At 41.5% G+C, this 27,301-nt stretch overlaps 2 protein-coding genes across 3 annotated transcripts in view; both read right to left on the reverse strand.

Annotated features, from left to right (window-relative positions):
• Positions 1–3,379, reverse strand: part of mpped1 (metallophosphoesterase domain containing 1) — a 49,174-nt gene extending 45,795 nt beyond the window's left edge. Inside the window, exons 1-2 of the mRNA XM_026327128.1 lie at positions 3,174–3,379; positions 1,368–1,549 (exon numbers count right to left, since the gene is read on the reverse strand). Of these exons, the coding sequence (XP_026182913.1) occupies positions 1,368–1,549; positions 3,174–3,352 (361 nt within the window). The 5' untranslated portion in view covers positions 3,353–3,379. The remainder of the gene's footprint in view (positions 1–1,367; positions 1,550–3,173) is intronic.
• A 9,284-nt stretch (positions 3,380–12,663) lies between these two features.
• scube1 (signal peptide, CUB domain, EGF-like 1) overlaps positions 12,664–27,301 on the reverse strand; it is a 107,201-nt gene continuing 92,563 nt past the window's right edge. For both annotated transcript variants that reach the window (XM_026326590.2, XM_026326589.2), the window contains 13 exons: positions 26,514–26,636; positions 26,027–26,146; positions 21,988–22,086; positions 20,652–20,768; positions 20,326–20,484; positions 19,977–20,180; positions 19,734–19,895; positions 19,161–19,328; positions 18,595–18,756; positions 18,281–18,478; positions 17,387–17,539; positions 17,216–17,295; positions 12,664–17,091 (listed from right to left, as the gene is read on the reverse strand). In XM_026326590.2, the coding sequence (XP_026182375.1) occupies positions 16,939–17,091; positions 17,216–17,295; positions 17,387–17,539; positions 18,281–18,478; positions 18,595–18,756; positions 19,161–19,328; positions 19,734–19,895; positions 19,977–20,180; positions 20,326–20,484; positions 20,652–20,768; positions 21,988–22,086; positions 26,027–26,146; positions 26,514–26,636 (1,898 nt within the window). In that variant the 3' untranslated portion in view covers positions 12,664–16,938. The remainder of the gene's footprint in view (positions 17,092–17,215; positions 17,296–17,386; positions 17,540–18,280; positions 18,479–18,594; positions 18,757–19,160; positions 19,329–19,733; positions 19,896–19,976; positions 20,181–20,325; positions 20,485–20,651; positions 20,769–21,987; positions 22,087–26,026; positions 26,147–26,513; positions 26,637–27,301) is intronic.

Genomic DNA, 27,301 nt, shown 5'->3' on the forward strand with positions numbered 1-27,301 from the left:
TGTTAGAACAAATGTTATCTCCATATCTACTGGATACATTAAATAAAATAGAACTGTGCTGACTTTCATGCAAGAGTAAAAAAGCAACTTGTCTGTTTACTGCACAGTCAATAAACCATGGACTGAGAGGACTCATTGCCTAAGGACATTTTAATTGAGTGAACTAAAGACTGTTTTTTTCTAGAAAGCCATCTGACTCATGGCGACATTACACTTCTGTGGAACATACATCTCTTTTTAATATTTCCACTCTTTTCTGCGACTCCCTTTTGTGTGAGTACATACCAGTATATGCAGGAATGGTGGATTCTGTCAGTAACAGTGGCACCTAAAAGCTAATGGCAACTGGGGGAAAAAAGAGGTTTGATGGCGTGCCCTGGTGGTCTAAATGTTAATGTGCCAACCTGTGGTGCATGTGGTTCCCTATCTCGCTCCACTCATCTTCTGTCATGTCTCAATCTCAGATATCAAATAATTAATTTCTCAGCAATGAACTTTCCTGCCTGTTTGCTGCAGTGGTTCCCTCCTGTTAGTTCACTTGGGCTGCTCTCACTGTTAAACTGCACAGATACGCACTGGGATGTCTGTGTAGCCACTGTCAGAGCTGAGAGGTGCGTAACACAAACCAGACTCATCACAAATAAAGAACCACACTTTGGGTTTTACCACTAATCACATAAGGGACGTTTTTACACTACTGCCACTTGTGTCCAAAAGGACCAATTCCTAGATTTTTTTACACTGGTGCTGGTTTGAATTTGTTTCAGCATAATATGCAATTTCAACTAACAGACTTCCTGTCCTTCACAATGAACACACAACGTTATGGCAGTGAAGATATGAGCAGAAAAATTTTAAAAGTCTCCTGTGTGATGTGTTCAAAGAACTCCTCAAAGATTTAAGAATCAGCAACCACGGAGTGCTGCATTCATGAGTGCCGAGTTCTGAAAATTGAACACAGTAGGCAAACAAGAGGCAGACTGCAAAATGTTGTTGATTAGTACATTTTTAAAAATTGCTTTTCAGAAGTTGACTCAAATTTATGATGTTTGCAGAGAGTCCTTGAACCAAACGTGTTCATTGAGTGAGGCATGCTTTGGAAAATGTTTGGCTGTAGAGTAATGACTTTTAATTTGGAGGGTCCTTTAAATTATGGTAAAAACTGAGTTTAGGCTGAGATTTTAAAATCTTCAAAACTTTACAGATTTTTAAAAAAAATAAGTTTTCAGCTTCGCATCCAGAGTGAGGAAACTGAGCCTGGCACTGTATTTGGCCTTGTTAATAAACCAACACAGGGGTACCCAGTTACAGAAACCAGGTCCCTAACCCACTCTGGATCCAGAGCCACAATTCTCAGAGCTGCTGACCTAGCCAGTCGTTGAACTTCTTGACCTCAGAGGGCAGGCCCAGCTCGGTGAAGTCTCCAGCATGGATGAACACATCCCCATATGGCATCTGGATGGTGTCCGTACGTGAGTGAGTGTCCGAGATGCACACAAATCGCGTGTAGCCCGGTGGCTTCGGTGTGTCGTGGGGCATCGGGTCCACCCTGAGAAGTCAAAAAGAACAGAGGATAAGAAAATCGAGGGAGGAAACAAGGAAATAGGTTTGAATTAGTATCCAGCAAAAAATATGCCCACAGACTGAGGCAGAGGAGGAAGCAAGAGACGCAGTGAGAAATAAGAGGCCACAATAAAAGCACAGTGCTGAAAGACAGACAGCAAGAGAAATGTGTAGGGGATAGTAAAAGAATAAAATACAGATATAGAAAAAGAACTGAGTCCTGTGGGATTTGCAGCGATTGTGCAGATCCACAGGGTCTCCAGGGGGAAGAGGGGAGCTGGTGAATAACTGTGGCCCACTTTAGTGAGCTCTCCTTCAGGTACAATAACACCCAGCCCAGCCTCCTCCTCTTCCTCCTGCACATCCCAACACAAGAGAAAGAAAAAGATGAGGGGAAGTGGGAAAGCAGATATACATGCATATAGGACAGTCAGCAAGACGTCTGAGTCACAAAGTAATAAAATACAAAGGGGGTGCATAAAAAATGTTTCATTCCCACTATCGAGTATTCTCAAATGTAAGAGAAGTGATGCTTTATAGAGTCCCACAGAGAAATTCTCTTTCTTAACATCAGTATAACTGTTTGGAAGACAGATTTGTGGTTATATAAACTGCACTTAAATAAAGTTACAGCTAAACTCAGAATTGTATTTAAAGTAAGAGAAGTCCAAGAGTTCTTAGTTAAAATTCAGTATGAAATTAATGACTGAGTCTTAAATAATAAATCGGACAAACAAACAAAGCTCAGCTGCTGAGTGCTACCTGATGGTCTGCCTCCAATCTCACACACAAATTCATCATCCCAAACCACATTTTTTTCTTTGATCAAAAGACAAGCTTCTCATGCCAGTGGCTTATTGTAAGACTAATGGATCCACATTAACACTAAAAATATTGCTTTCACAAAAAGTTTCCTTACAAGCCAAACAGGACTGTGTTTAGTCTAAGCAGAAACACCAGGTGAAGAGTATCTAATAATGATGATAGTCAGAACAGAATTTCACCTAAATGCATCAATGCCAGACTTTAACTGCATCCTGCCTCACGTGCACATATGCTCACATTGTAGCAGTATACTTTTTGGGGACATATTTACATTAACAGTCTAGCAGCAGTGTAATTCCTCACTTTCAAATCTAACTTCTAATGTGAAACAGGAAGTGTTGTGTTTCATCAAGAGTAGTTTAGCTGTAAAACTGTAGTAATGTATATTACTGTCACAGTTCCTTTCTCAGTCCTGTTTATTTGGGCCTTCTGCGAATCTCATCTCCAGCCAGTGGACTCTCCTCACTATCCAGTACCTGCTTGCCTGGACTGTCAGTAAGTCCATTCACTCCTTTTTTAAAGTTAGCCTTTCACCACCTTTACTCGTCCACCTGTGTGTCTGTATTTGGGCCCTACTCGCCCCTTGCCATTAAAAACCATAACTGTGACAATTATGCTGAATTTATTAAAACAAAAGCTAAGCACGCACAGAAGTGGTGACTTTGCAGTACCAGAAAATGGCAGACACAGCAAATCAAAACAGGAGCTGAAACAAAAACTTGTCTTGGGAACTACACTTCTTTGCTTACTTTCTGAGCCAATCTTCTGCATACATATATACTCACATGTGGACATGTGGCGGCTGGAAACGTCCCTGGTTGATGTTGTAGAAGGTGAAGGCCTGAGTGGGGTTGGTGCTGTACTCGTCCACCTCCACCGCTGTCCTGCTGCCGCGCTGACCGTGTGACTGAGCCTGCGACTGCTGCCGCCTCGCTGCCATGATCTCTGACAGAGTGAAGGCCATGGCACTGGGGACCGGAGCAGAGAGGGGTAGAGGAGAGCGAGATGTCAGGCAGGAAGTTGAGCCAGTTCCTGTTTGTTCTTTGGGGCAGGTGGCAGAGAGTCCCGGCCTGAGGAGAGGCTGCTGCGAGCTGTCCTGACAGGCTCACAAGCTCACAGTCACAGTGAGCTGGGAAGAGAACATCACCTCCACCCTCCGCTTCTTCTTCCTCTTTTTTCCAGCTCCTGTGAACCTGTGAGGCAGGACACAGCACAACTGGGAATTTAGAATATGCAAAAATGCCAAACATTCTCCTGATTCAGAGTCTCAAATGTGGGAATTTGCTGCTTTTTCAAGTGTTTCATTTGATTAAACTGATAATACGAGACATTTAAAGACATTTAAACAGTATGCATAAGAAAACAATAAAAGGAAGATAATTTTAGACAAACAATAAAAGACAAATAATCATAGAAAAACAGGATAATTAAAATGATGATATCCATCTTGTTAATGGCTATATGGACCTCACATACATGGGAATAACATGAAAATAATTAGATAAGATTGGAAAAAAGAGATCTGTCTTATAGACATGCTGATTACAACAACATGACGAAAACCACAAGGAAAGAAAACTGGGCAAAGCCTTCAAGCCTTCATTTTGGAATCATGTCAGAGCAAAATAAACACTTTCACATTTATTGGTGATTCCTGCTGTTAAAAGCTGCAGCTACTGTAAGTACGCTGTTGACTCAGGTTATATCTTCTGATTAGATCTGATGGAGCCACACAGGCAGCCCGGCCACAACATTTTCACCCAGAGCAGCAACCTGAATGAATTTCCATACAGATAATTTGCTGTTTATGTTCTTTAGCTTGTGATCTTTTAAATCTTCCCCGTGTTTGATTATAATACTGTATGTTCTTTTCAGCAGAGGTTTTGCTCAAGAGATAGGAAATACCAGTGAACAGATGAGATCTTTTCAGCGCCCATCCCTGGTGTGTGGAGTCTGCATGTGTGTGTGCGAGTGAGATCATTTTCTGGAGGCTCTGGTGACTGCTGGGTGAGAGCGGAGCCTCTGAGAGGTATCTGAGGCGACAGGGATGCAGGGAGAAGAAGGCGATAATTTGGGGACAGGCGGCTTTGGCAAAGTCCACCTGGACCACCGTGCGATGTCAGCGCGCCATCTCGATTCCTCATTCATTGCAACCTCACACACTGGCAAAACACCAACCTGACAGATACACACTTACACTACACCACGGCTGTTTGTCACGGGCAAATCCCAGCATGCTCGGTGGATGTGTTTCAGGAGTACACACTGCATCGCGTGTGTTCCGCGTGCACATATTTCAATGTGTTTCTGTTGTCATGAACGTGACAGTGACAGCCCCTCACACTGCCCGTGTGAGAATTAAACTGAGACATCATGCAGGTGACACAGGATGACAAACTAACAGCACTTCTTGTCCACTCAGCTTATTCACTCTGTCTATGGTAAAATGTCATACACCTTATATCTGTCTGTAATCCATCTCAACAAACTCAACTACAGCTGTGTTTGACAGCATTTTATTTTATATGGATCCCTGCAAATTCCCCATATAATCTGTCCAGACTCAGACTCATTTTAAACAAATGTTTAAAAAACTAAGACTCAGAAATCTAAGACTCCCTGAAATCTGTGCTTCTTGCTGTATGCTGGAATTACATGGATAACCTGCCAAAAATTACTATTGACATTTAATCCTGTTGGGAAAAAAAACAGGTGAAACAACATAACCTAAAAGAGATTCACTGGTTTCACAGTTTCAGAAATCCAGCTTTTGGTATCAGCTCCTATACAGAGCTACTTATCTGACCCAAAGTCTGATCCACAGCACAAACGAAACATGTCGCCTCTGTACACATTCCAAAATAATATTTTTTTACTTTGCTTGAATGAATACAAATATGTAACAAAATATTTTTAAAAACTGTTCACACCGTCTCTACACAAATATGTGATCTTGTATCAAATCGACTGATAAACAGACGGTGTGTTTGAATAAAAACAAATAGCTGCGTCTGGAAATACATGCCCTATGTGAGAAGATTTTGAAACATGACATTCGCACCCACGTTAAGAGCAACAGACACACACACAGATGTGTTTTCTGCGCATTTGTTAGTTTTCACATAGATGAAAGTGCAACACCTTGGAGGAGACGCCGCCCGGGGGTGCACACAATTAGCCTCAGCTGCACTATTAATTGCATCATGACTACAAAAACACACAAAGACAGAAAGTTTTCAGGACTTGTTTACCCAGTAGATGTTTCAGTCACATTTTTACCTGCCTGTCTCAAGTGCGTAAACACTTTCATTAATCAGTGCAGCTGTCTACACTTAGTTAGCACAACGAGCCTGCATGGAAAAACTTCATTTTGTATACTGGAACCTCGTCTCACTATAGTCTGCAGTCGATGTAATATGTTCACTTCCACTGCACCTAGTCAGAATAACATCAGCTCTAAGACAAAGCTTTTTGGAAAGCCATTTTTAGCACATACAGGTGAGCACTGCTGGTCAGAGAACATGCATCACAGACTGGTGATGAGGCTGAATGTTGATCAGCTCTGGCCACATATAAAACCTTCTTAAAATCCCACTCAAGAATAAACTGTAGATTTAGGATTTGGAATTTTTAGTAATGCAGCAAAATCAATTATTGGATTGTTGCTGCCTGAAGTAGGCAGATCACATCATTCAGAGATCTGCACCAATTCATTGCTTTAGAAAGAAATGGGTTTTTCATGATCAGATACAAAGTTGTGCTAAATATCCAAGAAAAGGTTTGGAGCAAATGAAACGGTTGGCTCACGCATCATTTTTAAGATGCACTTCCACTTTCAACACAGTCATTCAGTTCGTTCTAGTGTTTCATCATGAAAATTTTACAGAGTTTTACAGACTTTCTGGACATTTTACATCTGGAGCAGCAACGGTCATGGGGGAATCTTTGCACACAAACCTATACTGACATGTTAATGACAGGCTCCTGATTAGGGGTCCCCAAATCCAACGGGCCCCTAAGCTGTTCAGTAATGCAGCCATTGTGAAGAGCCTAACCCCGGTAGCAGCAGTACAGAGCGCTGCACCGTCCTGTACACAGAAGATTGACTGATGCGCTCTCCTTCTCTACGGCACCTTCTCACATTTAACAAGCAGCCGTCACATCCAACTGTGCGGCAGCCTCCTCTGCTCATTCACTCGCTTTCTGGACACACGCAGGAGATTAAAGTGCATCTGAGTGTGGTGCTGAATTACACCCTGCATGGAGACTTTAAGAGCGTGTGTTGTGTCCCTGATTCTGAACTAAGAGAAAAAGAAAATCCCATTTTGATAAAAACATAAATAAATAAATACGAAAAACGAACCACTGAAGATTTAACATTTCTGTCTTAGTGAGCTAACTATCCCATAGCTTTAATGCAGTCCTACACAGTTTTAATGAGCTGGATGTTCAGGCAGAATGTTACAAACTTTGATTAAAATCAAAAATGAATTCAGATCAAATTGCTGATCAGCTTCATGCCTATTCTGCAGAAGTTTCTCTGATCCTGAACTGGACTCTAATGAAACTTTCAGCGGTCTCAGCGCGCCACGCGTGCGCTCGGACGCTCCACGGAGCGTCCCCGATTCGCACTGGACTCGAATACACTGCCCTTCGGATGTGGCGCTGCTGAAATATGAGGTAGGACCCGGTGAGCCCTGCTGGAAAAAGTCATCAACGCGTGTCTTTGTCCAAATCTTAACACTCGGGGCGACTGTGGGATCCCCCTCACACGTGAGAGGAAAAAACGCGTTAAGATGAGGGTTCAGAGGCGAGATTTACGGCGCTGTGCGGCTCCAGTGCAGACCTCTGCTCCGATCATGCATGCATAAGAAAACACCTCTGCATACGCGCACCGAGAATATGAGGAGGGTTCAACCTACCGGGTCCTGTGGTCAGCTGCAGTGAGGCTGGCAGTGGCTGTCTGCGCGGTGACAGAGACGCGCTGGTCAGTTTGAACGGGTACCCCGTGTTGCACCGACAGATCTGCTTCCTCTCTCTCTCTCTCTCTCTCTCTCTCTCTCTCTCTCTCAGATCAGTCCTGCCCACCGTGGTTTCCTGCTGAGGGGACAATGAGGAGGAGCAGAGGGGGGAGGGAAGGGGGCGGAGGGAGAGATGCATCGCTATGTTGTGTCTGCTTCTCCTCACCTGAACCTCACCTCATCCTAACCCTAACCTCCCAGCAGGCAGAGCGGTGGGCTGGGGTTGCGAGAAACAAGGAGAAAGGGGTGACTTGGACACCAGACAGGCGTTTGATGTTAAAAAGGCTCTCAGGGCCACAGGGCCGTGTAGGATGGAACATACTGAGGTCAAGAGTTTCCTTTTCTGTGTGTATTTATCACTCAGTGTCTCTGTTTAACGTTAATTCTCTCATTAAATGGGATGATGGTAAAGCCTAAAGAGCATATTAAAAATGTGTATGTAGTTCTTTATAGAAGACATATTCAAACATGTTTAAAAAGAAAAAGTTCCTCATTCAAATTTCCATTGAAGTAAAAATACAGTACTAGAACAAGTAAAAATTTTATACTTAAAATATCAAAAGTAAAAGGACTCACTGGGCTACAGAAGGATCCCAGTCAGCGTGATGTTATTTTGCTGGATTATGTCAAGAAATATCAATTAATCTCAGGATTTTGATCATTTGGTTTATAAAAAGTCAGTCAATGCAGAAATATTTTGTTTCCTATCATAGAGTACTAAGAAAACTGGCCAATATTAAAAAATAAGGAGAGGACACTTCAAACTGAGACTCTAGCTTTGTGGTACCCATAATCTGCAGGGCATGTACTGGATGTACTTGTTTCTCAGCAGTGATTTTCTTGTATACTTCTGTATTCTGTATTCCTGTTTTCTATCCAGCTGTCCACCGCGGAGAGCTGTTTATGCTGTTGTAACAGTGTAATATTTGTCAGCGACATCACTGATCAGGACATCATGTCTCCCTAGTTTGATATGCAAACAGATCAATAGACAGAATTGTATTCCTAGAACTTGATAAGGATCAGGGCTGTTAAATCTTTGTATTTCTGCTCAGATGAAAAAGTGTGCTCCCCATGATTTACTGGCCGTATAAGGGATAATCAGTCAAATTACAGCATATCACCACCTCTGCTCCTGTTTATCCACAGGTAATTGGACTGGGATTTAGGCTGGTAATGAGCTAAACAAATAGACCACAATCTGGAGCTCAAACATATGCGTCTATCCGGGCTGCATACTCACAGCTACACTGGAAGGTTCTGGACTCCAGGACTGAGGTGAGTGTGCCCTCTGCTGGACAGATATGCTCAATTTGCCAATGAGTTACTCAGCATCCAGTTCCTCAGTACTGTCCATCCATCCATTATCTATACCAGCTTATTCCTAATTAGAGTCACGGGTTCCTCAATACTGTAACATCTGTAACTGTATTAATAATACTTAAGGTTGTTCAACAGTGTTGGTTAAAGTAAAGGTATTTGCAGGCTCCTCAAAAACCATCTAGATGAAATATATTGTGCCTGCTGCAGAATAAACAATTATTTCACTCTACAATACACTGCCTAATAAATCGTCTGTCTTGTTGGTTGACAGAAAAATTCCAGTTTTAAACTTTATATAATCACTATTCCTATTTTGTCTCATGTTAATTGCTAGTACAATGTGTCTATTGTGAAAGTAATACATTAACAGAATATAGACCTTCATATTAAAATTGCTATAATTTATAGACTTACAGTATATTCAAAATAGATCAAATCATTATGTGTATCTAAAATATGTCACTAGCCACAGTACACTGTGAACACAGTAGATGATGCAGCAGCTAAAGAGCCTGATAGCATGTGGTAGAGACCAAAAACAGAGTTAAAACAAAGGGAATGTTAGACTTATGAGGTGGCCAGAAATCACACACTGCAGGTATTGTATATTGACATTAGATCTGCTAACTCCCACCACAGGATTCATTAACAAAACAATTTTAAATCATGGTAAATCTTTTATCCAGCAACACATTACCCTACTCTGGGTTGGCTATGTGTTTGCTTTATGTCCATGGTCATTTCTTTCATCTAGTGTGATTGATAGATAGATAGATAGATAGATAGATAGATAGATAGATAGATAGATAGATAGATAGATAGATAGATAGATAAATAGATAGATAGATAGATAGATAGATAGATAGATAGATAGATAGATAGATAGATAGATAGATATTTCATTCTTTATAAGACCAAACAGTAATGATTTGTCACTCTTTTCAGTCCACATCTTAATCACTTCATATCCAATGAACTTTCAGCAGGGGAACTGATGGAGGGAAGACAACATGATAGTAACGAGAGAAATCTCAGCATCTGGCACAGCCGCATTTGCTTGCTGATGCTGCCTGCTGATTGGATGTTCTGGAAAGATCACGTAGGAAATATCAGATCTACCTGTCAAATAAGATTAATGACAACAGCATAGCAGCTGAGGAGATACAGTAAGGAGAGTAATGAGTAAGGAGACTGCCACTGTCAGCGGGAGTTACAGGTCATTTCCACCTGGGTAGATATACTTACATTTCCTGGCTCCTGGTTATAGTTTAATCCAAGCATATGCAGTCCTTTCATGTCTTTAAAATATAAATTTTACAGTGGTTGATTAGCATGACATTGACTCTTCTTCTGAGGGGGAAAAGCTCAATAAAGTAGACACAAATGCATCAGTAAAGTCTGCAAGGTGACATGTTTATTTTGCTTCTTCCAGGTGTCAGCTCATGCGTCACTAGTCCATTGCAGGGGCTGCAGTTACATGAACCACTTATATCTAAAAAATACTTTAAAAAAGAAATAATTGCAAGTCTGTGACAGGATGTGAACCCTGGTTTCTCATTTCAAGTCAAAGGGTAGGTCAGGTCACAAGTAAAGAGAAAATTCTCCCAAAAAGAAATATAGTTTATACTGCCAGCAGCAATTTTTAGAAGACATACTGTAAACATTAAAGTGACGATAAAATATGATTTTTGTTTAACCATTAAATAAAATAGGTCAGCAAGTGAATAAGGCCAACAGGACTGAATTGAACAATGTCCGAAAGACCAAGACTATATATAATAAGGTCAGCAATGAGCAGCAGCATAGTGCATCAGTCATTGCCACGTTGCAAATAACAATACACTCAAAGAAATAGCAGCAATATATAACCAATTATATACTTGTTTTACTGTGAAATTTAAGGCTTCAGAGACGTTTGTTAGGACAGACGTAGGAGCTGCACACAGAGAATGGCCACCTGCACAGTGGCTAAAGGGATGGCTGTGCAGGCAGTGTTCTATGTGGCTGGGAGCCAGATGCTCAGTATTTCTATGGCTTAGGAATACTGGAATGCTGAGGCTCTGTGGGCACTCTGGAAGGCTCAGACTTTGTAGGGGCACCAAGCCGATGAAACTGATAAGGACACTGGTAGCTGAAGCTCTTGGGGGATGCTGTAAGGCTGAGGCTCTGTGGAGAGAATGAGGCTCTTTGGGGATGCCAAAGAATGAGGCTCTGTGGGAACACTGGTAACGAAGACTGTGGGGACGTCGAAAAACTGCGACTCTGGGGGACGCTGGATAACAGAGGCTATTTGGTGACACAGAGAGGATGAGGCTCTGGTGGGGTGCTGACAGATGAGGCTCTGGGGGGACGCTAGTAGCTGAAACTCTCAGAGGACACTGGAAGGGTGAGGCTCTGTAGGGAAACAGGAAAGCTGTCTGTTGGAACTCTTGAAGGTTGAAACTGTGGGGACTCTGGAAGGCTGAAGCTCTGTAGAGACTCTGGATTGCTGACGCTCTGTAGGAATGCCAAGAGGATGAAGCTCTGTCGGGATGCTGCAAAGCTGATGCACTGTTTGAATGCTGGAAAGCTGAGGCTTTGTGGGCACACTGGAAAGCTAAGGCTTCTGCAGGGATACTGGAAGGCTGAAGCTCTGTGGGAATGCAGGATGGGTGAGGCTCTGTGGGTTCACTAGAAAGCTTAGGCTTTGTTGAGACACTGGAAGGCTAAAGCTCTGTGGAGCCATGGGACGGCTGAGGCTCTTTGGGGACAATGGAAGGCTGAGGATCTTTGGGGACAATGGAAGGCTGAGGATCTTTGGGGACACTGAAAAACTAAGGCTCTGTGGAGACTCTGGAAGGCTAAGGCTCTGTGACAACTTTGGAAGCCTGAGGCTTGGTACACTGGAAAGCTAAGGCCCTGTGGTTACACTGGAAAGCTAAGGCTCTGTGGGGCCTCTGGAAGGCTGAGACTCTGTGGGGACCCTGGAGAGCTAATGTTCTGTGGGGATGCTGGAAACCTGAAGCTCTGTGGAGACACATGAGGCTCACAGAAGACAATAAAATGCTGAGACTCTTTAGGGATGCTGATAAGCTAAGGCTCTGTGGGAAATCTGGATTGCCGAGGCTCTGTGGGGCCTCTTGAGGGCTGGGACTCTGTGGGCTCACTGGAAAGCAAAGGTTTTGTGGGGACATTCGAAAGCTGAAGCTCAAGCTCTTGTGACTGTAACATACACAAGAGTGAAACTGTCAGTGAGGAACCAACTGATTGTAGCCTGTGTTAACAATTCAGTGAATGATTTGCTTTGCCCTGGATCAGGTGCTTGGCACCATCATTGATATGAAAATGTGAGCCGCACGATTCATCAACTCCTGGGAAATAGTGAATGTCACTTTTCTGAGTTAGGGGACCATACACAGGAACAGTGTCACATACAAATTCTGATAGGACATTAAGAATAGGCAACTGGAGATGTTCTCTTTAATATGGCTGGTATCAGTAATTGAAGTCTCTTTGTAACAATCTAGTAAGTTCGTCCGATGTCACATTTTGAAATACTTGTACTGAGTACATTGTTGATTTTCACTCCAGTGCACTGCAAAGTTTGTAAAGGTTTGAGCTTAAAGAAAATGCCTCTCAGCTCCCTTCTCATTGTAAGTAAAATATGACAAAGAGAATTAAATAAAAAAAACCCTCCCAGTGTGAATGATGATGAGCATTCATGATGTTGCATCCAGATCTGCTGCACAGATTGTGTTGGTTGAAGATAAGAACACTATTAGCAGCATCAGCTAAATTTTCCAGAAGCGTACTTGAGGCCAGCTGTATAGCGCTACAGCTGAGGAAAGATAAGAGATGAAGTGAGTAGATACAAGCCGTTCCAAACTCCCCCCTGAAATGGTTCACCGTGGATGAGAAGACTCTACATGGACACACAAAAAGATCACTTGAGTCTGTTTTCTGCTACTGTTTTATTGAATTTGTTCAGTACTGGAGTTTCATGGACCAAACAATGGAACAATGCTGCGTTACAGTTTCTCTCTTTGGGTACAACCAACTACCACAAACATTAAAATTACTCCTCTACAAAATGGACTAATGTACACACATATACAGTCTCTTTCTCTATCACAGATGCCTGGCACAAAAACTCACTGTAGACACACACTTGCTGCTTACACAGTAGTTCTCACTCACACATACACCACACGCACCCACCCATTCACAATAGAATACATTCTCAGTAAAAACAACACTCAATTATACATTTTAGAGCATTTCATATCATTTTCCCCATAACACACATATTGAACTGTGCCCAACTCTAACAGGAAGTAGGCTGTACCATAATATGTGTATCTGGCACCGTTTTAGGCCTGAAACTGTACCTAACAACAGTATGCTTTTGTTTGTGGAAACGATCTGACATTTAGGGTTATGGTTAAGGAGTGTATGTATTCTAAGAGGGTGATTATCAGCCAGCAATGCTAGTAATAATCATTTAAAAAAATGATTTCCAGTTCCACTACTGGTTTTCTAAACAATCCCATATCTTATTGTGGAAAAAATTCCCTAACTGTGACCAGCTCAGTGCTATGCAGGACCATGCTTGTGGTTTTGCCTGCTTCAGCCCATTAATTACAAATACTTTATGTAACTGCAGGCCATTTTCCAAAGCCCAAGTTCTTTGATTGATTTCCGACCTTCTAACTGTTGGTTTCATTTCAGTACACTATAAAAATTCATGTGCACAGCCTTGAAAAATCCATCATGAGGGATGTTTAGACACTTTTATTTTCATATCTTTTATTGCAGGTTATGTTCAAGACTCTGTTGCTTGACTAGCAAATCTAAACAATATAATTATAAACATCATATAAACATAGAATTCATGTATGGGATTGTGTGTTTATTTTATTACATTTAAAATGGACCATTAGCCAGGTATACAACTGTATCCTGTGTGAAATTCCCGGGGTTTTCACATATAACCATCCAACTAGCTTGTTTAACACAGCTATGGTGTCTGTTCTGTAAAAATGAAGCAACTAATCCTTCATTGTGCTGGACTCTGTGTCTCAGCAAAATTGCAAATCTGTTTCATAATGCACTGAAATGGACTAACACAAATGGCTGCCTGGAAGGTAGGAAACCTAGACCTAAGCTTTGAACAATTAGGGCTAGAATATTCAACATGTCGAGAATCGTTCAGAATCAGTGGACATCGATAAGTCAATCGGCACCAAAACTCCATCAGCTCCTTTGTGCCCAGCACAAAGAGTAGAAATGTTTTCTTTTCATGATTGACAGGACAGGATTGACAGTTTAGTAACTAAAAAGCATTAACGTCAATAGGGGAAATAAGATGGGTATTTTTACGATCTGTCAGGGAAAGCCAGGTTTTTTATGAAGAACAAAACATACACAGACAAAGTTCACTGGCTTACAGCTGAAACTGTAAGTGCTACAGACACACAGACACTCAGACAGGATGCCTCTTATTCGGACTGTGTCCCTGCCACTACATTTACCTCCAGACCACTCCAGTTACACTGTACGCTTATTTAACTCCAGTTGCACTGTGCTGATATAAAGTCCATCTTCAATATGCAGTATAGGATTTCATAGACATATTAGTTCCAATGGGAATGACAGAGAAACATTTTGCTGGATCATAAAAGAAAAGCATAGTTAAACACACTATACTTCCTATTTAATGGAAAGCGAGCCCATATGGGTGTTTGCAGATATGAGTTTTTACAGAAACAGACATACAGTATATTGTCGGAGTACTGCATGTATGTAGTGCCATTATACAAAAAGTCTTTTTGGTGATACCTCTTTTATCTGGCAGCTGTAAGACATGTTTGAGGGATGAAGCAGGACTGGTCAGTAAAACCAATGAGAACATTAGCGGTGGTGACAGATTTGAGTAACCCAATGTTACATTTGCTCTTCTCTGTGCGCTTTAATTTCACATACAGTGTCAGGTTTTGAGATGTTGGCACTTCAGTCTCGACGTTTCTTCGCTCTGTGTATTGTGAATGAGGACTGAAGCTACTGTAACTGAGATTCTGGGCTAACTGTGAGCTACAGAGTGGGAGCAATAACAGGAGACACAGCTGTTTTCTCACTCATCGCTGCCACATGTGGCACATTTCAAAACAACACAAAAAAGGTAACAAAATACGTAACTTAAATCTTTTTTTTTTTTCCTACAGTTTAAAATATAAAATTCAAGTGCAATTAACGTTCCAAATATTACATCACATACATTTCTCTCTAAAGTAACAAATGGTTACTTACAGGTAGTTTATTTTATTTTGTTATATATCTTTTTTTTATTTAAAAAAAAATACAACTTAGACTTTCTGATTTCTGTGCTCCAATAGATAAAGCACCCATTAAGGTGGGATGGTGTCAATTCTCCCACTTCAACATCTCTTTCAATTTATTTTCTATTTTAAAACGTGTTTTAGGGTGCACCAATTGTTTTCTCATCTCTGTCTTGTGCACATCGGGGCAAGTAAAGAAATTCAATTAAGGACACATCAATAAAGAAATTTGATGGACCAATATATCTTAGCACATCATGCATGTACAGTTGCGTGTACACACACCCTACAAACTTATATGTATGGCACATCAATAACATCTTTGATGTGAGCTTTTGCAAGTTCTAACATGTTCAGTATAAATATTACAAAAACAAAACAATGACACAGAAAACACATCAAACTGAAATTATATGAGAGAGGTGGAAGAATTAAAGACAAGCCTGCAGAGTTAGAGAAGAAATCTGACAACTGTTGGACAGAAAGACGACATAGTAAATACTGTGCAGAAATAGGGTTTGACCGATATAATGGTTCGCTGATACTGGCTCTTCTATAAACACTAGGAGAATGCCTAATTATTGACCTTTTCATGCCTTAAAGATTAATAATACACAACTTTTAAAGAAATAACTCACCATTTTAGGAAACTGTTGTCCTGACAAGAGATTACAAGATCAATACCATTGACATCTGTTCCATAAATATGAAGCTTTAGCCAGGAAAGTGTTAGCTTGGCGGAAACACTTATTGATGAACAAAAAAGTCACTGTACCAGCTCAGAAACAGTCACATCTACAACCTGTCATTTTAACTTAATAAAAGAAGATACTAACATGGTAATCAGTGAGTTTTGGTAGTTCTGGTACTGGTTGTTACCTTTTGTCAGATCCAGGGAACTGTTCTCCCCCTTCCAGTCTTTATGCTAAGCTAAGCTAACTGACTCCTAGCTATAGCTTTATTTTTACTTTAGAGAAATTAGGCTAATAATGACCTGAACAGCTATCTCTTGAAAAGATTGCAAAGAAGCATATTTTCTGAAATGTTGACCAATTCCTTCAGTGTACAAGAAAGTCACCAGCCTTATCCTTTAATGACAAATGATAAAATGCTCCGGACACCACCTTCTACCTGTATCTGTTTTAAATCAGTCACTGAGGTTCACTATTAATCTGATGCAAATCCTTACACTAACTACAGCTACATAATAAGTCTGTAAAACATTTAATTAAACTGTGTTTTATTTACAAAATGTACTAATTTTATACATTGTTCAATAAGAAATTTGTTAGTAAATTATAATATTAACAGCTAATATACACTTTTCCTTTCAAGTGAATCTACTAAATGGACAAAACAGTTTGTCTATTTTTGTAGTTCTGAGTGACCACACTAATAAGGTGAGGTGAACATCTGCTATGTCTCTGTAGTCGTTCATATATAAAGTTTTCAGTATTAATAACTATGTTGAACAAGTACCAGCAATATTGCCACATATTGCACCATCACTGCCATGGTATACAGGTGGGGTGAGCCGCTAAATTGTACCATATACTCATTAGTTGTACCTTTCTGGTATAAAATCGTCAAATATATACATACATGTATACAATATATCAGATATTTTCTGCTATGTTATAAAACATAATACTGGCCCTCAAAAATGCATATCGGTCAAACCTTATAGAAAAAGCTGCACTAACTAGAGGGAGGGGTGTCAGTTCATCATGTACTACTACTATTTAAAGGGGTCAAACACAAGGAAAGGCATTGTGTGACAAACAAATACAAGAAATGAAGACAGTCAATCTCAAGCCCCAGGGGGAGGGGAAGGGGGGGTGGGATGATATAGGATGATGGGGGTATATAATGGGACAGTGGAGAGGCCCTTTCTATTTGTATGGCCGTAGGAACCTGGTGACTTTGGAGCGCAGCAGCTTGATGAAGGAGCGAGGAAACATCTCTTTGGACTCCTGTACTGAGTACCTGAAGTAGTTCTGGGGGTGGGCCAGCACGTCAAACAGGGCTTTAATTAGCTTCTTGTCCTGTGAGAAAAACAGGTATAAAGGTCATCTCAATGGAATAATCAGGTCAAACAGCAGCCCTCGGCGTGAAATACCAAAGCCCATATAACCATAAAACCTGTAATGTCATGTATCCTTTTAATACCTTCAGTATTTCTTGATGGTTCTCAGAGGCATAAAGCCTGCCATCTCGCACTATGTCCTCTATCAGCTGCTGGTAGTCCTCTGGAACACAACAGGTAAATTATGAGGAAAGTACAATATTAGAGCTGTAAGAAAAGGTTGCATAAGCATTGTTGAGTGTATGTAGACTCACCATCATAGGTAACATATGGAACTTGAAAGCCTTTGCCACTGTTGCCCTCGTTTGACTTAAACTGGATCCAGAGCTTGCGAGAGCGAGAGGTGAAGGCGATCGGTCGCTCATAGGTCTGACACGTTTCATAAGTGGTGATGGAGGTGGGCAGGGCTGGAGAAGAAACACAATCATTGCTAGGCAGTCTTAGTTCTTTTGCTATGGTCTGTATCAGTGTATGAATTGGCTAAACCTGTTTTTCATTACACACATTATGAGAACATGCATTGTGTTCATTGGTTGGACATATCTGGGAGCAAGAACGAAAGCCTACAAAGAAGATCCTGTGTTCTGGGTTAGTGTGTACACCTGTAAGACAGCATCTTTTTGTCACATTCACTGTCTTACTGTACTCAAACTAACTTTTCTGCCATTCCAGCCCTGGCCATCCTCCTCTCATCTGCAACTCATCCACTAGTCACCTGCCCTGCATATATACCAGGTTGCTCTCACTCTTGCTTTGCCAGACTGTGTCATGTGTTTCTCTACCACACAGTAGCTTTCCAGGGTTTTTCCATGGCCTCTTGTTTGCCTTCTTTTATTACAGTGAGTTTTCAGTTTTGCTGCTTAAATGCAATATCTACAGCTATTTTTCAAACATGGAACTGATCTAGTCACTGAAGTAAATAAAATATAATGCAATAGATAGCAGACCTCATAATGAAATGACAATGTATCATACTCAGCCTGTAGAACAGCTGACTGATGCTCTGGATTGAAAATGTGCATGTTATGCTGAAAAAAGAAACAGGCCTCTTTTGGTTGTCCCATGTGTTATCAGTATTACTGATTAAATCCTGTATTGACACTGACAGTCAATAAACAGGTAGGAAATAAATTTGAAATATTGTTTACCACTCTTTCTCATGACAAGCACATCTCCACACTCATCCTCAATGGGGAGGAAGATCTCTGGTACCACAATGAGGATCCGCCTCTTGTGTGGTGGGTTGATGGTCCAGACACAGTCCACATTGGACGGGTAATCTCCAGGATAGTTAGGAGACTCAATGTAGCCTGTGTACTCCCCAAGCTCACCTCCACACAGCTGGTCTGAGGACAGAATAACAGAAACACTTAGCACTATAAATACAACAGCTGAAAACTATCACTACCTCTGAAGTCTACTGTCTTCTAGCAGTCATTATTAACCACTCGACCAGCATTACTTTTGCAATGGGAGACATTGGTGGCACCGTCAAAGTCAGTAGTGGTGTTCCCAGGGCAAGTGATGCAGTAGTTCTGCCCAAACTCTGACTGGTAGGTTCCGGCTGGGCAGCGGATACAGCGGTGGGTACTGGAGTTGTAGTAATGTCCAGGAGCACAGTGCACTGAGGAGAGGCAGAACAGAGTCAGTACCTCTCTACTACCTCTACTCACCACAACCTCCATTCCCTCTCTCCTCTTCCCTACTGCTTGAAACTTCTACCACTACTCTTCTTTCTTCTCTGGACTGTCCATCACCTACAGACCTGCAGGCTAATCTCCTCATACAGTTGGATGTCTGACTCACTGTGTGTTGAGAGATTTAACTTGAGAGCGGCTGAGCATAAATGGACAAAAAACAAACTCTCAGAGGACCTTCTCAGTGTCTGGTCTCTTGCTGTCTCTTGTCTGTCTACTGCTGAAACTGCTTCAGATTCACAAAAAGTGTTTGGAAACTACAGGGTGATTACAGTAGACATATTCTAACACACAAACACAGTGACACATGCAAACAGACACCAAACCTTACCTTTGGCCTCACAGTCCCTGAAAGAGACTGATCCTTCATACTTGGTCATGAGGCCTCCTCCACAGGGGAAGCAGAGGACTCGGCCTGGTTCAGGCTGGTAGAAACCCAGTGTACAGGGTTGGCATGGGCGAAATCCATCTGTAGAGAAATAACCTGCTGGGCACTGACCTGCAGGAAAAATAGAAAAAAACCCATAATATTCATTTTGGCTGTCTCTCTAGATTTACTGGTATCCACACTCATTGTATCTCTAAGACACTGTTGGTCAAAACTCTTTGCAGTTGTAAATGAATGATAGAGTGTAAGAATGTTTTTCTTTCTTTTCTGTCTACTATCACTGGTCTTTAGCGCTCTCTTGTGGATTTAGATGGGATTCATTTTGCTTCAATAACCACAAGGTGACACCACCCAGAATATATACATGCATCATGAATCTAAACGTAGATACAGACAAGACACCGAGGAAATTAACATGTTGCAGTTTTCTCTCCTTGAAATTGCAACAATGATTAATACAGCAGTTGTTTCAGTGGAGGATGATTGCAGTTGCCATGTGCCGCAATGGTGAGTTACCTCCACACTGAGACACGTTCTTGGCACCAGCAATGCCTTGTCCTTCAGTGCTGGGACACGGCTCACAGGACAGCTGACCCACCATGTCCTGATAGGTACCAGGTGGACATTGGATACACTGTTCCTGCTCTCCACTGTAGAATGTCCCCACACCACAGCTCACTGAGGAGGAAGACATAGGTGAATACTTTGGTGACTCCTATTAATCACACCAAAGAACAACTAGTTCAGCTCCAAACTCACCACACTTTCCCTCTCTTAGGACTTGTCCAGTGCTGCAGGCCTCGGCACCATCCGGTACCTTGGATGGTTTCTGAGCCACCTCGTACTCCGTCCCAGAAAACTGGATGTAGAACTGCTGTCTGTTGATGGACTTCCTGAGCGTCCGCATGGTAGTCTGCAGCTTCTGTTTCATCCTCTCCCGCACACAGTCCACATTACATGATTCTGAAGGAAACATTTTTGTTAGTACATACTATTCTATATGGTATATTTTAAAATGTCTTATTTCTATAGGGGTGAATTATACAAATTGATACTAAACAATTTATATAGGTAACTTGTTTGTCTAGATGAGAGAAGACTACCACACCTGAGGCTTCCTCCTCTTTCATCTCCATCTCAAACTCAGCTGTGATGTGGGAAACCTCTTTTGAAGGAGATTTGCGACCTCGTCTGCGCTTCTTTGATGAGTCACACTTGAGATTGACAAAAGTTACCTGGCAGTCGTCGGTGCAGGGGAACTGGCCTCCTTCCAGTTGAGGAAACAGAAAGGTGAAAAAAGAGAGCATCATGTGACAAAAGATAAAGGTCATGTGTTCTAAGTGCAATACGCTGTAGACTATAAGTGACAGTGTGAAAGGAGGCTTCCTGAACAAGCAGCTGTGGCATTGCTGATCCAACACAACACTTCTTTACCTTGTAGGTTCTGCTTGGATAAATCTCTGTGTTTCTCCTTGTTGCGGGGCCTCAGGTGACACTTGGCATCTTTAATCTTAAACCTGGCTTTCTGTTTAATGGGTGGCACCAGCATGTCTTTACAGCAGAAAGAGAACAAAAGACTTGTAAACATGTCACACACAAATAAAGTAAGCTTCAGCACCTTTTCTGCCTCCTCAATCTAATTTTGCTATTTACTAATTCTGCTACTTTATTTACCATCTTTCACATCTCAAATATTACCAGCTTCATCTTATAACTAACAGCAGGGCAGTGGCACACACATATGTTTGTGCTATCTGCACAACCCTATAAGCCTTTAGACAAGGACAGGATTGTAAGCATTGCAGGAAGTAATGGGAAATATGAAGGGAATGGGAAATGAACCGTGGGCTCTTATCAAATTTCCATCCATCCATCATCTATACCTGCTTATTCCTAACCAGGGTCACAGGGATCTGCTGGAGTCTATCCCAGCTCTCTTTGGGTGAAAGGCAGGGGGACACCCTGGACAGGTCACCAGTCCATTGCAGTCTGATCAAATTTGTTTTTTTTTCTCATCTAGAATGGAGTTGAACAAACTGTCTGGTCAGACACTGACATAGAACAATGTGTTTCTGAGCCTGTGGTGGGTAATTACTATGACTGTTGTCTATAATTTAGATGATTCAGTAACACTGAAAACCAGATTTACTGTCGGTTGTGCCTGCTTTTCAGCCAAATATGTAATGCATTCTGCCCTAAATGTAACAGTTGGAGGGATCTTTGTGAGTGCCTACAAATCTCTCCTAACTGCATATGCATAAAGGTATGATCATGTAAATAATAGGAGAATACTTATTAATGGGCCAATTATACGCTCTGCTGGATTCACTGAGGTCACAGTAATTCTGAAGGCCTTGTGTGAACTGAGCAGATGTATTGAAGAAAGAAACTTGACACCATCTCTACCTCCACCTGCACTGCTGTGTATTTTGTGTCTTTGATTTCTGTTATTATGCTACCAAAGTCAATATTTTCTGGTCGAGCTCACTACATTAATATTTTTATTTTGAGGGCTTAGTCATCATATAGAAATCTCACTGCTGATCTGTGCCGTCATGCTCTCCTTCTGTTGATGTGCACCTGGAGGCCAGTATCAGGAACAGTCCAGGAAATGGCTGCTCAATAAGCTGCTATGACGTGCCAGATACTGAATTTTCACTGATTATAACTGTAACGTTAATGAGAACTGCCATGCATGTTTGCACAGTGCTATTTTCTTAGTAAATCTGGCCCTAAAATTATATTTCCCATCATACTTGGCATACTGTACCAGCACAGGTGGATAAGGCAGCAGTGGCATTCCTTTTCTGAGGAGCTTTACCAGGCTGAACTGGTACTCCACAGCTCAGGGTGTAGCTGTTCTCTGAGTCTGTAAGACACACACACACACACACACACACACACACACACACACACACACACACACACACACACACACACACACACACATAAATTAGAATACTGTAGGGACATTTGTAAACTGAGTGATGAATTTTAAAATGACAGCTTAGTTTAAGGTTAGGGTATGGTCAGTACAGGGTTAGGCAAAGAATGGTTATGGTTAGACTTAAGGAAAGTCTCCATGACTTGACCATGAGAAGTGAAAATATAGGGGTGTGTGTGATGCATGTGATGGACTGGGCAGCAGTCTGTGCTGAGGATAAAAAACAACTGCATTACTTACTATTGTCCTGTATTCAGAAACCAGGCAGAAAACCCAGATGAACCTCTGTTGCTATTTGACCTTACGCCTTGACTGATAAATTAAAGGTTAAATGAAAGATCTATGAATCCTGCCTTTCTCTCTTCATGCACACGCATACACAAAGATGCATTTCAAGTAAGAAATGAGGGATGACGCCTTCAGAGGTCGTAAAAATGAGATGATTAAATAAGAGTCCAGGGTTCATTCAGCCACAGGAATTTACATGGCTCCCTCCCCCTAGAATTAAGACAAACTCCAAAAAGACAGAAAAACAAATATTTCACTCCATGTCTGAGAACTATCCATCATTCTCACACAACAGCTGCCAAGTTAAATGGAGCGAGGGCCATGCTGTGGAAAAAACATTGTGATCAAAGAATACAATCGATTTACAGATGTGTGTTAAGTACTATCGCAGGAGAGGCCGGGGTGCCAGCCAAAGTGCTGGGATGGGTGAAGCCAAGAAAACCATGCAGAGTGAGAAACACATTAGTCTGAGTGAAGAGCCCCCTGAGGAGTCCACAAATACAGCAATAAAAAGCAAGAGTGCCTTTATCAAGCAACAGTGGAATTGAGAGGAAGGATGAAAACAGAGCTGAGTATGAGCTCTCACCACCAGAGGGCAGCAAAGAGTGTAGTATGACAGCTGTAACAATACATTTACCAGTATGAAGCATTTTACATATTTGGTAAGACTGTTAAACAAAGAACCTGTGTCTTAATTGCAAAACTGACTGTTAGCAAGTGCAATATGACTTAATCTGTGTAATTAATGGACATCTCCTCCTTTGTACATCACTCATTTTGGCAACTTATTATATTCGGTTTGGTTCACTTCCTTTGCACAGCTGTTTTTCATCCTTTACTGTTTTAACACATGGTGTATGTGTATGTCTATAAAGGGGGATTACGTACATTATTGTTTTGTTTAGCGTGTATCCTGTATACAGCTATGTGCAGCACTTGTGCCTGAGATTAACTTTTCTCTCTGAAGCAATAAAATCTACCTTATCTTTAAAGCTTTTTCTAATGTTCAAAATAATAGGCGTATGTTTGTATTGGTTAATTAAAAAGAATTACCCTTTTCCAACCAGATAAACTTGGATTATTCCACAAAGTATATCCTTCAGAACATGCTTCACAGACAGGAATGTCAGTATTTGTATCAATTCAACTTTCTGGCCCAGGTGGAGACTTTCTGTCTGCACAGAATTTCATGGCAACCCATCCAAACGTTTTTGAGTTATTTCAGTCTGGACCCAAGCGGTTGCCCAATGAACCAATCAAATTTCTGTAGGTTTCTACTCCTCGCCCTACTAAGAGTCTGATGAATAAAAGAACCACTCTCTAGTCAGTCTCCATTGACTTAAATGAATGTATTTATTCTGGGCCCAGGAAGCAGACTATTAGTCTATTATGCCAAACTGTAAGGAGCACGAGAACAGGTATCGCTTCCCTCCATAAAGAACACTTTACCTCAGACATACAGTGGGTACGGAAAGTATTCAGACCCCTTTAAATTTTTCACTCTTTGTGTCATTGCAGCCATTTGCCAAATTTATTAAAAAAGAAAAACTGAAATATCACATGGTCATAAGTATTCAGACCCTTTGCAGTGACACTCATATTTAACTCACATGCTGTCCATTTCTTCTGATCCTCCTTGAGATGGTTCTGCTCCTTCATTGGAGTCCAGCTGTGTTTAATTAAACTGATTGGACTTGATTAGGAAAGGCACACACCTGTCTATATAAGACCTTACAGCTCACAGTGCATGTCAGAGCAAATGAGAATCATGAGGTCGAAGGAACTGCCCAAGGAGCTCAGAGACAGAATTGTGGCAAGGCACAGATCTGGCCAAGGTTACAAAAGAATTTCTGCAGCACTCAAGGTTCCTAAGAGCACAGTGGCCTCCATAATCCTCAAATGGAAAACGTTTGGGACGACCAGAACTCTTCCTAGACCTGGCCGTCCAGCCAAACTGAGCAATCGTGGGAGAAGAGCCTTGGTGAGAGAGGTAAAGAAGAACCCAAAGATCACTGTGGCTGAGCTCCAGAGATGCAGTAGGGAGATGGGAGAAAGTTCCACAAAGTCAACTATCACTGCAGCCCTCCACCAGTCGGGGCTTTATGGCAGAGTGTGCCGACGGAAGCCTCTCCTCAGTGCAAGACACATGAAAGCCCACACAGAGTTTGCCAAAAAACACATGAAAGACTCCCAGACTATGAGAAATAAGATTCTCTGGTCTGATGAGACCAAGATTGAACTTTTTGGCGTTAATTCTAAGCGGTATGTGTGGAGAAAACCAGGCACTGCTCATCACCTGCCCAATACAATCCCTACAGTGAAACATGGTGGTGGGAGCATCATGTTGTGGGGGTGTTTTTCAGCTGCAGGGACAGGACGACTGGTTGCAATTGAAGGAAAGATGAATGTAGCCAAGTACAGAGATATCCTGGAAGAAAACCTCTTCCAGAGTGCTCAGGACCTCAGACTGGGCCGGAGGTTCACCTTTCAACAGGACAATGACCCTAAGCACACAGCTAAAATAACAAAGGAGTGGCTTCGGAACAACTCTGTGACCGTTCTTGACTGGCCCAGCCAGAGCCCTGACCTAAACCCAATTGAGCATCTCTGGAGAGACCTGAAAATGGCTGTCCACCAACGTTCACCATCCAACCTGACAGAACTGGAGAGGATCTTCAAGGAAGAATGGCAGAGGATCCCCAAATCCAGGTGTGAAAAACTTGTTGCATCATTCCCAAGAAGACTCATGACTGTACTAGCTCAAAAGGGAGCTTCTACTCAATACTGAGCACAGGGTCTGAATATTTATGACCATGTGATATTTCAGTTTTTCTTTTTTAATAAATTTGCAAAAATTTCTACATTTCAGTTTTTTTCTGTCAAGATGGGGTGCTGAGTGTACATTAATGAGAAATAAAATGAACTTTTTGGATTTTGGCAAATGGCTGCAATGACACAAAGAGTGAAAAATTTAAAGGGGTCTGAATACTTTCCGTACCCACTGTATATCCTCAGACACTGAGACACTACAGTATCACATCTACAACTGGACAGTCTGAGATCAAAGGCTTTAGGGACCCATATGAGTAACTGAGCAGTTCAGCAAGTTTGTTGCTATGACTTCTACTTCTTCAGTTAGCAGTGAAGTACTATTTTCAAAGACACAAGTAGTTTTCTCGTGTACTGCTCTTCAGATGTGCAGTCAGCTTTGACAACTGTTCATCCCCAAACTAAAAGACTGAGGCTGAAATCTACACTGTAATTAACCAGGAAACATGCAAAACTCACAGAGGAAGAACAAACAGACATCATATTTTACCACACAAATATGCTTCATCATGTATGCCATCCTCAGAATGACTGAGCTTCAAACCAGCTAGTATTCAGTGCCAAGCACATTTCAATTCTCACGATTAAATTTTATGACAAGTAAAATAATTCTAATAATAATTTTTGTGGATTGTTGACATACATATGCAGTACAGTACCCATGAAATATATTCATCTGCCTTGGAGTTTTTTCAATTATCTTGTTTAACAACACTGATGCAAAGTACATAAGTGGATGTTTTTGTACCTGCAACGAAGAGGGCATTGGATGGGCAGGAAAGCGAACAGACCTCTGCACCTCCACTTTTGGTACAGGTCAGCTGGGCTCGTGGTGCTGGCTTCCCATTGGGCAGACATTTCACCGCCTCTGAGAGATACACAGAGTCACATCACCATGACAACCACCTAGACACACACACACACACACACACACACACACACACATCATGACAACCACTTAGACACACACACACACACACACACACACATCATGACAACCACTTGAACACATACACACACACACATCGTGACAACCACCTGAACACACACACACACACACACACACACACACACACACACACACACACACCTGTGATCAGCCATGCTCTGGGAAATCCACTATGCCACAAAAGCAGACAAATGCACTCTCTCTCTCCCTCTCTCTCTCTCTCTCTCTCTCTCTCACACACACACACACACACACACACACACACTCACACACAGTTGGTGCTTACCAATGCAATCTTTCTTGTTCCAGTGGAGTTTATGTCCAGGTGGACACACACACTCGTAGCTGCCCTGAAAGTTTATGCAGCCATACTCACATCTCCCATTGTTGATGCTGCATTCATCTATGTCTGAGACACAGTCACAGAGAGCATTATATTCGATGTTTGAGTCAGAATGTTTATGTTTTTTTTTTCTTTTTGTTAATTTAAAAGCTCAGCTATTATGCTTATTAGGATTTTATGCATACACTTAAATGTGAATATTAGCGCACAATTATTAAGCACTCATAATCATAGCAAAATCATAGATGTTGGTAAATGTACCTGCAACCAGTATCTGCACTTGTGTCAGGTAAAATATGGAACTGAGTACTAAGGCACTTTTTTGCCAAATGAATAAATATAATTCTAGATATGTTTCTTCTCCTCTTACTTTGTGCAGTTTTATGCATTGACTGGACAGGAAATGAGAGTATGGAGATGGGTAATAATATGCAACAAAGGTGTCTGGCTGGGATGTTGCAGCCCATTGTTGATACCCATGTTTTTTGGGCACATAAATGGGTGTGTACAATATGGTGCTGGGCAATTAAAGTTGCACAAATGAGACTGACATTCTTTTTTTTTTTTTTTTTTAGGATTTTGTCAAGTCTAAACTAAACACATTCATGAGCTAAGTCTGACTCCACCTGTAGTTCCTGCCAATAGTGCGCTGCACTGCAACACGTCTCAGAATGAATGAAATCCTGGTCATATAACACCTATTTCACTCCAGCTACTTGTTAAAACAATAA

The sequence above is a fragment of the Mastacembelus armatus genome, chromosome 23 (genome assembly GCF_900324485.2).
Source record: "Mastacembelus armatus chromosome 23, fMasArm1.2, whole genome shotgun sequence".
NCBI lineage: Eukaryota > Metazoa > Chordata > Actinopteri > Synbranchiformes > Mastacembelidae > Mastacembelus > Mastacembelus armatus.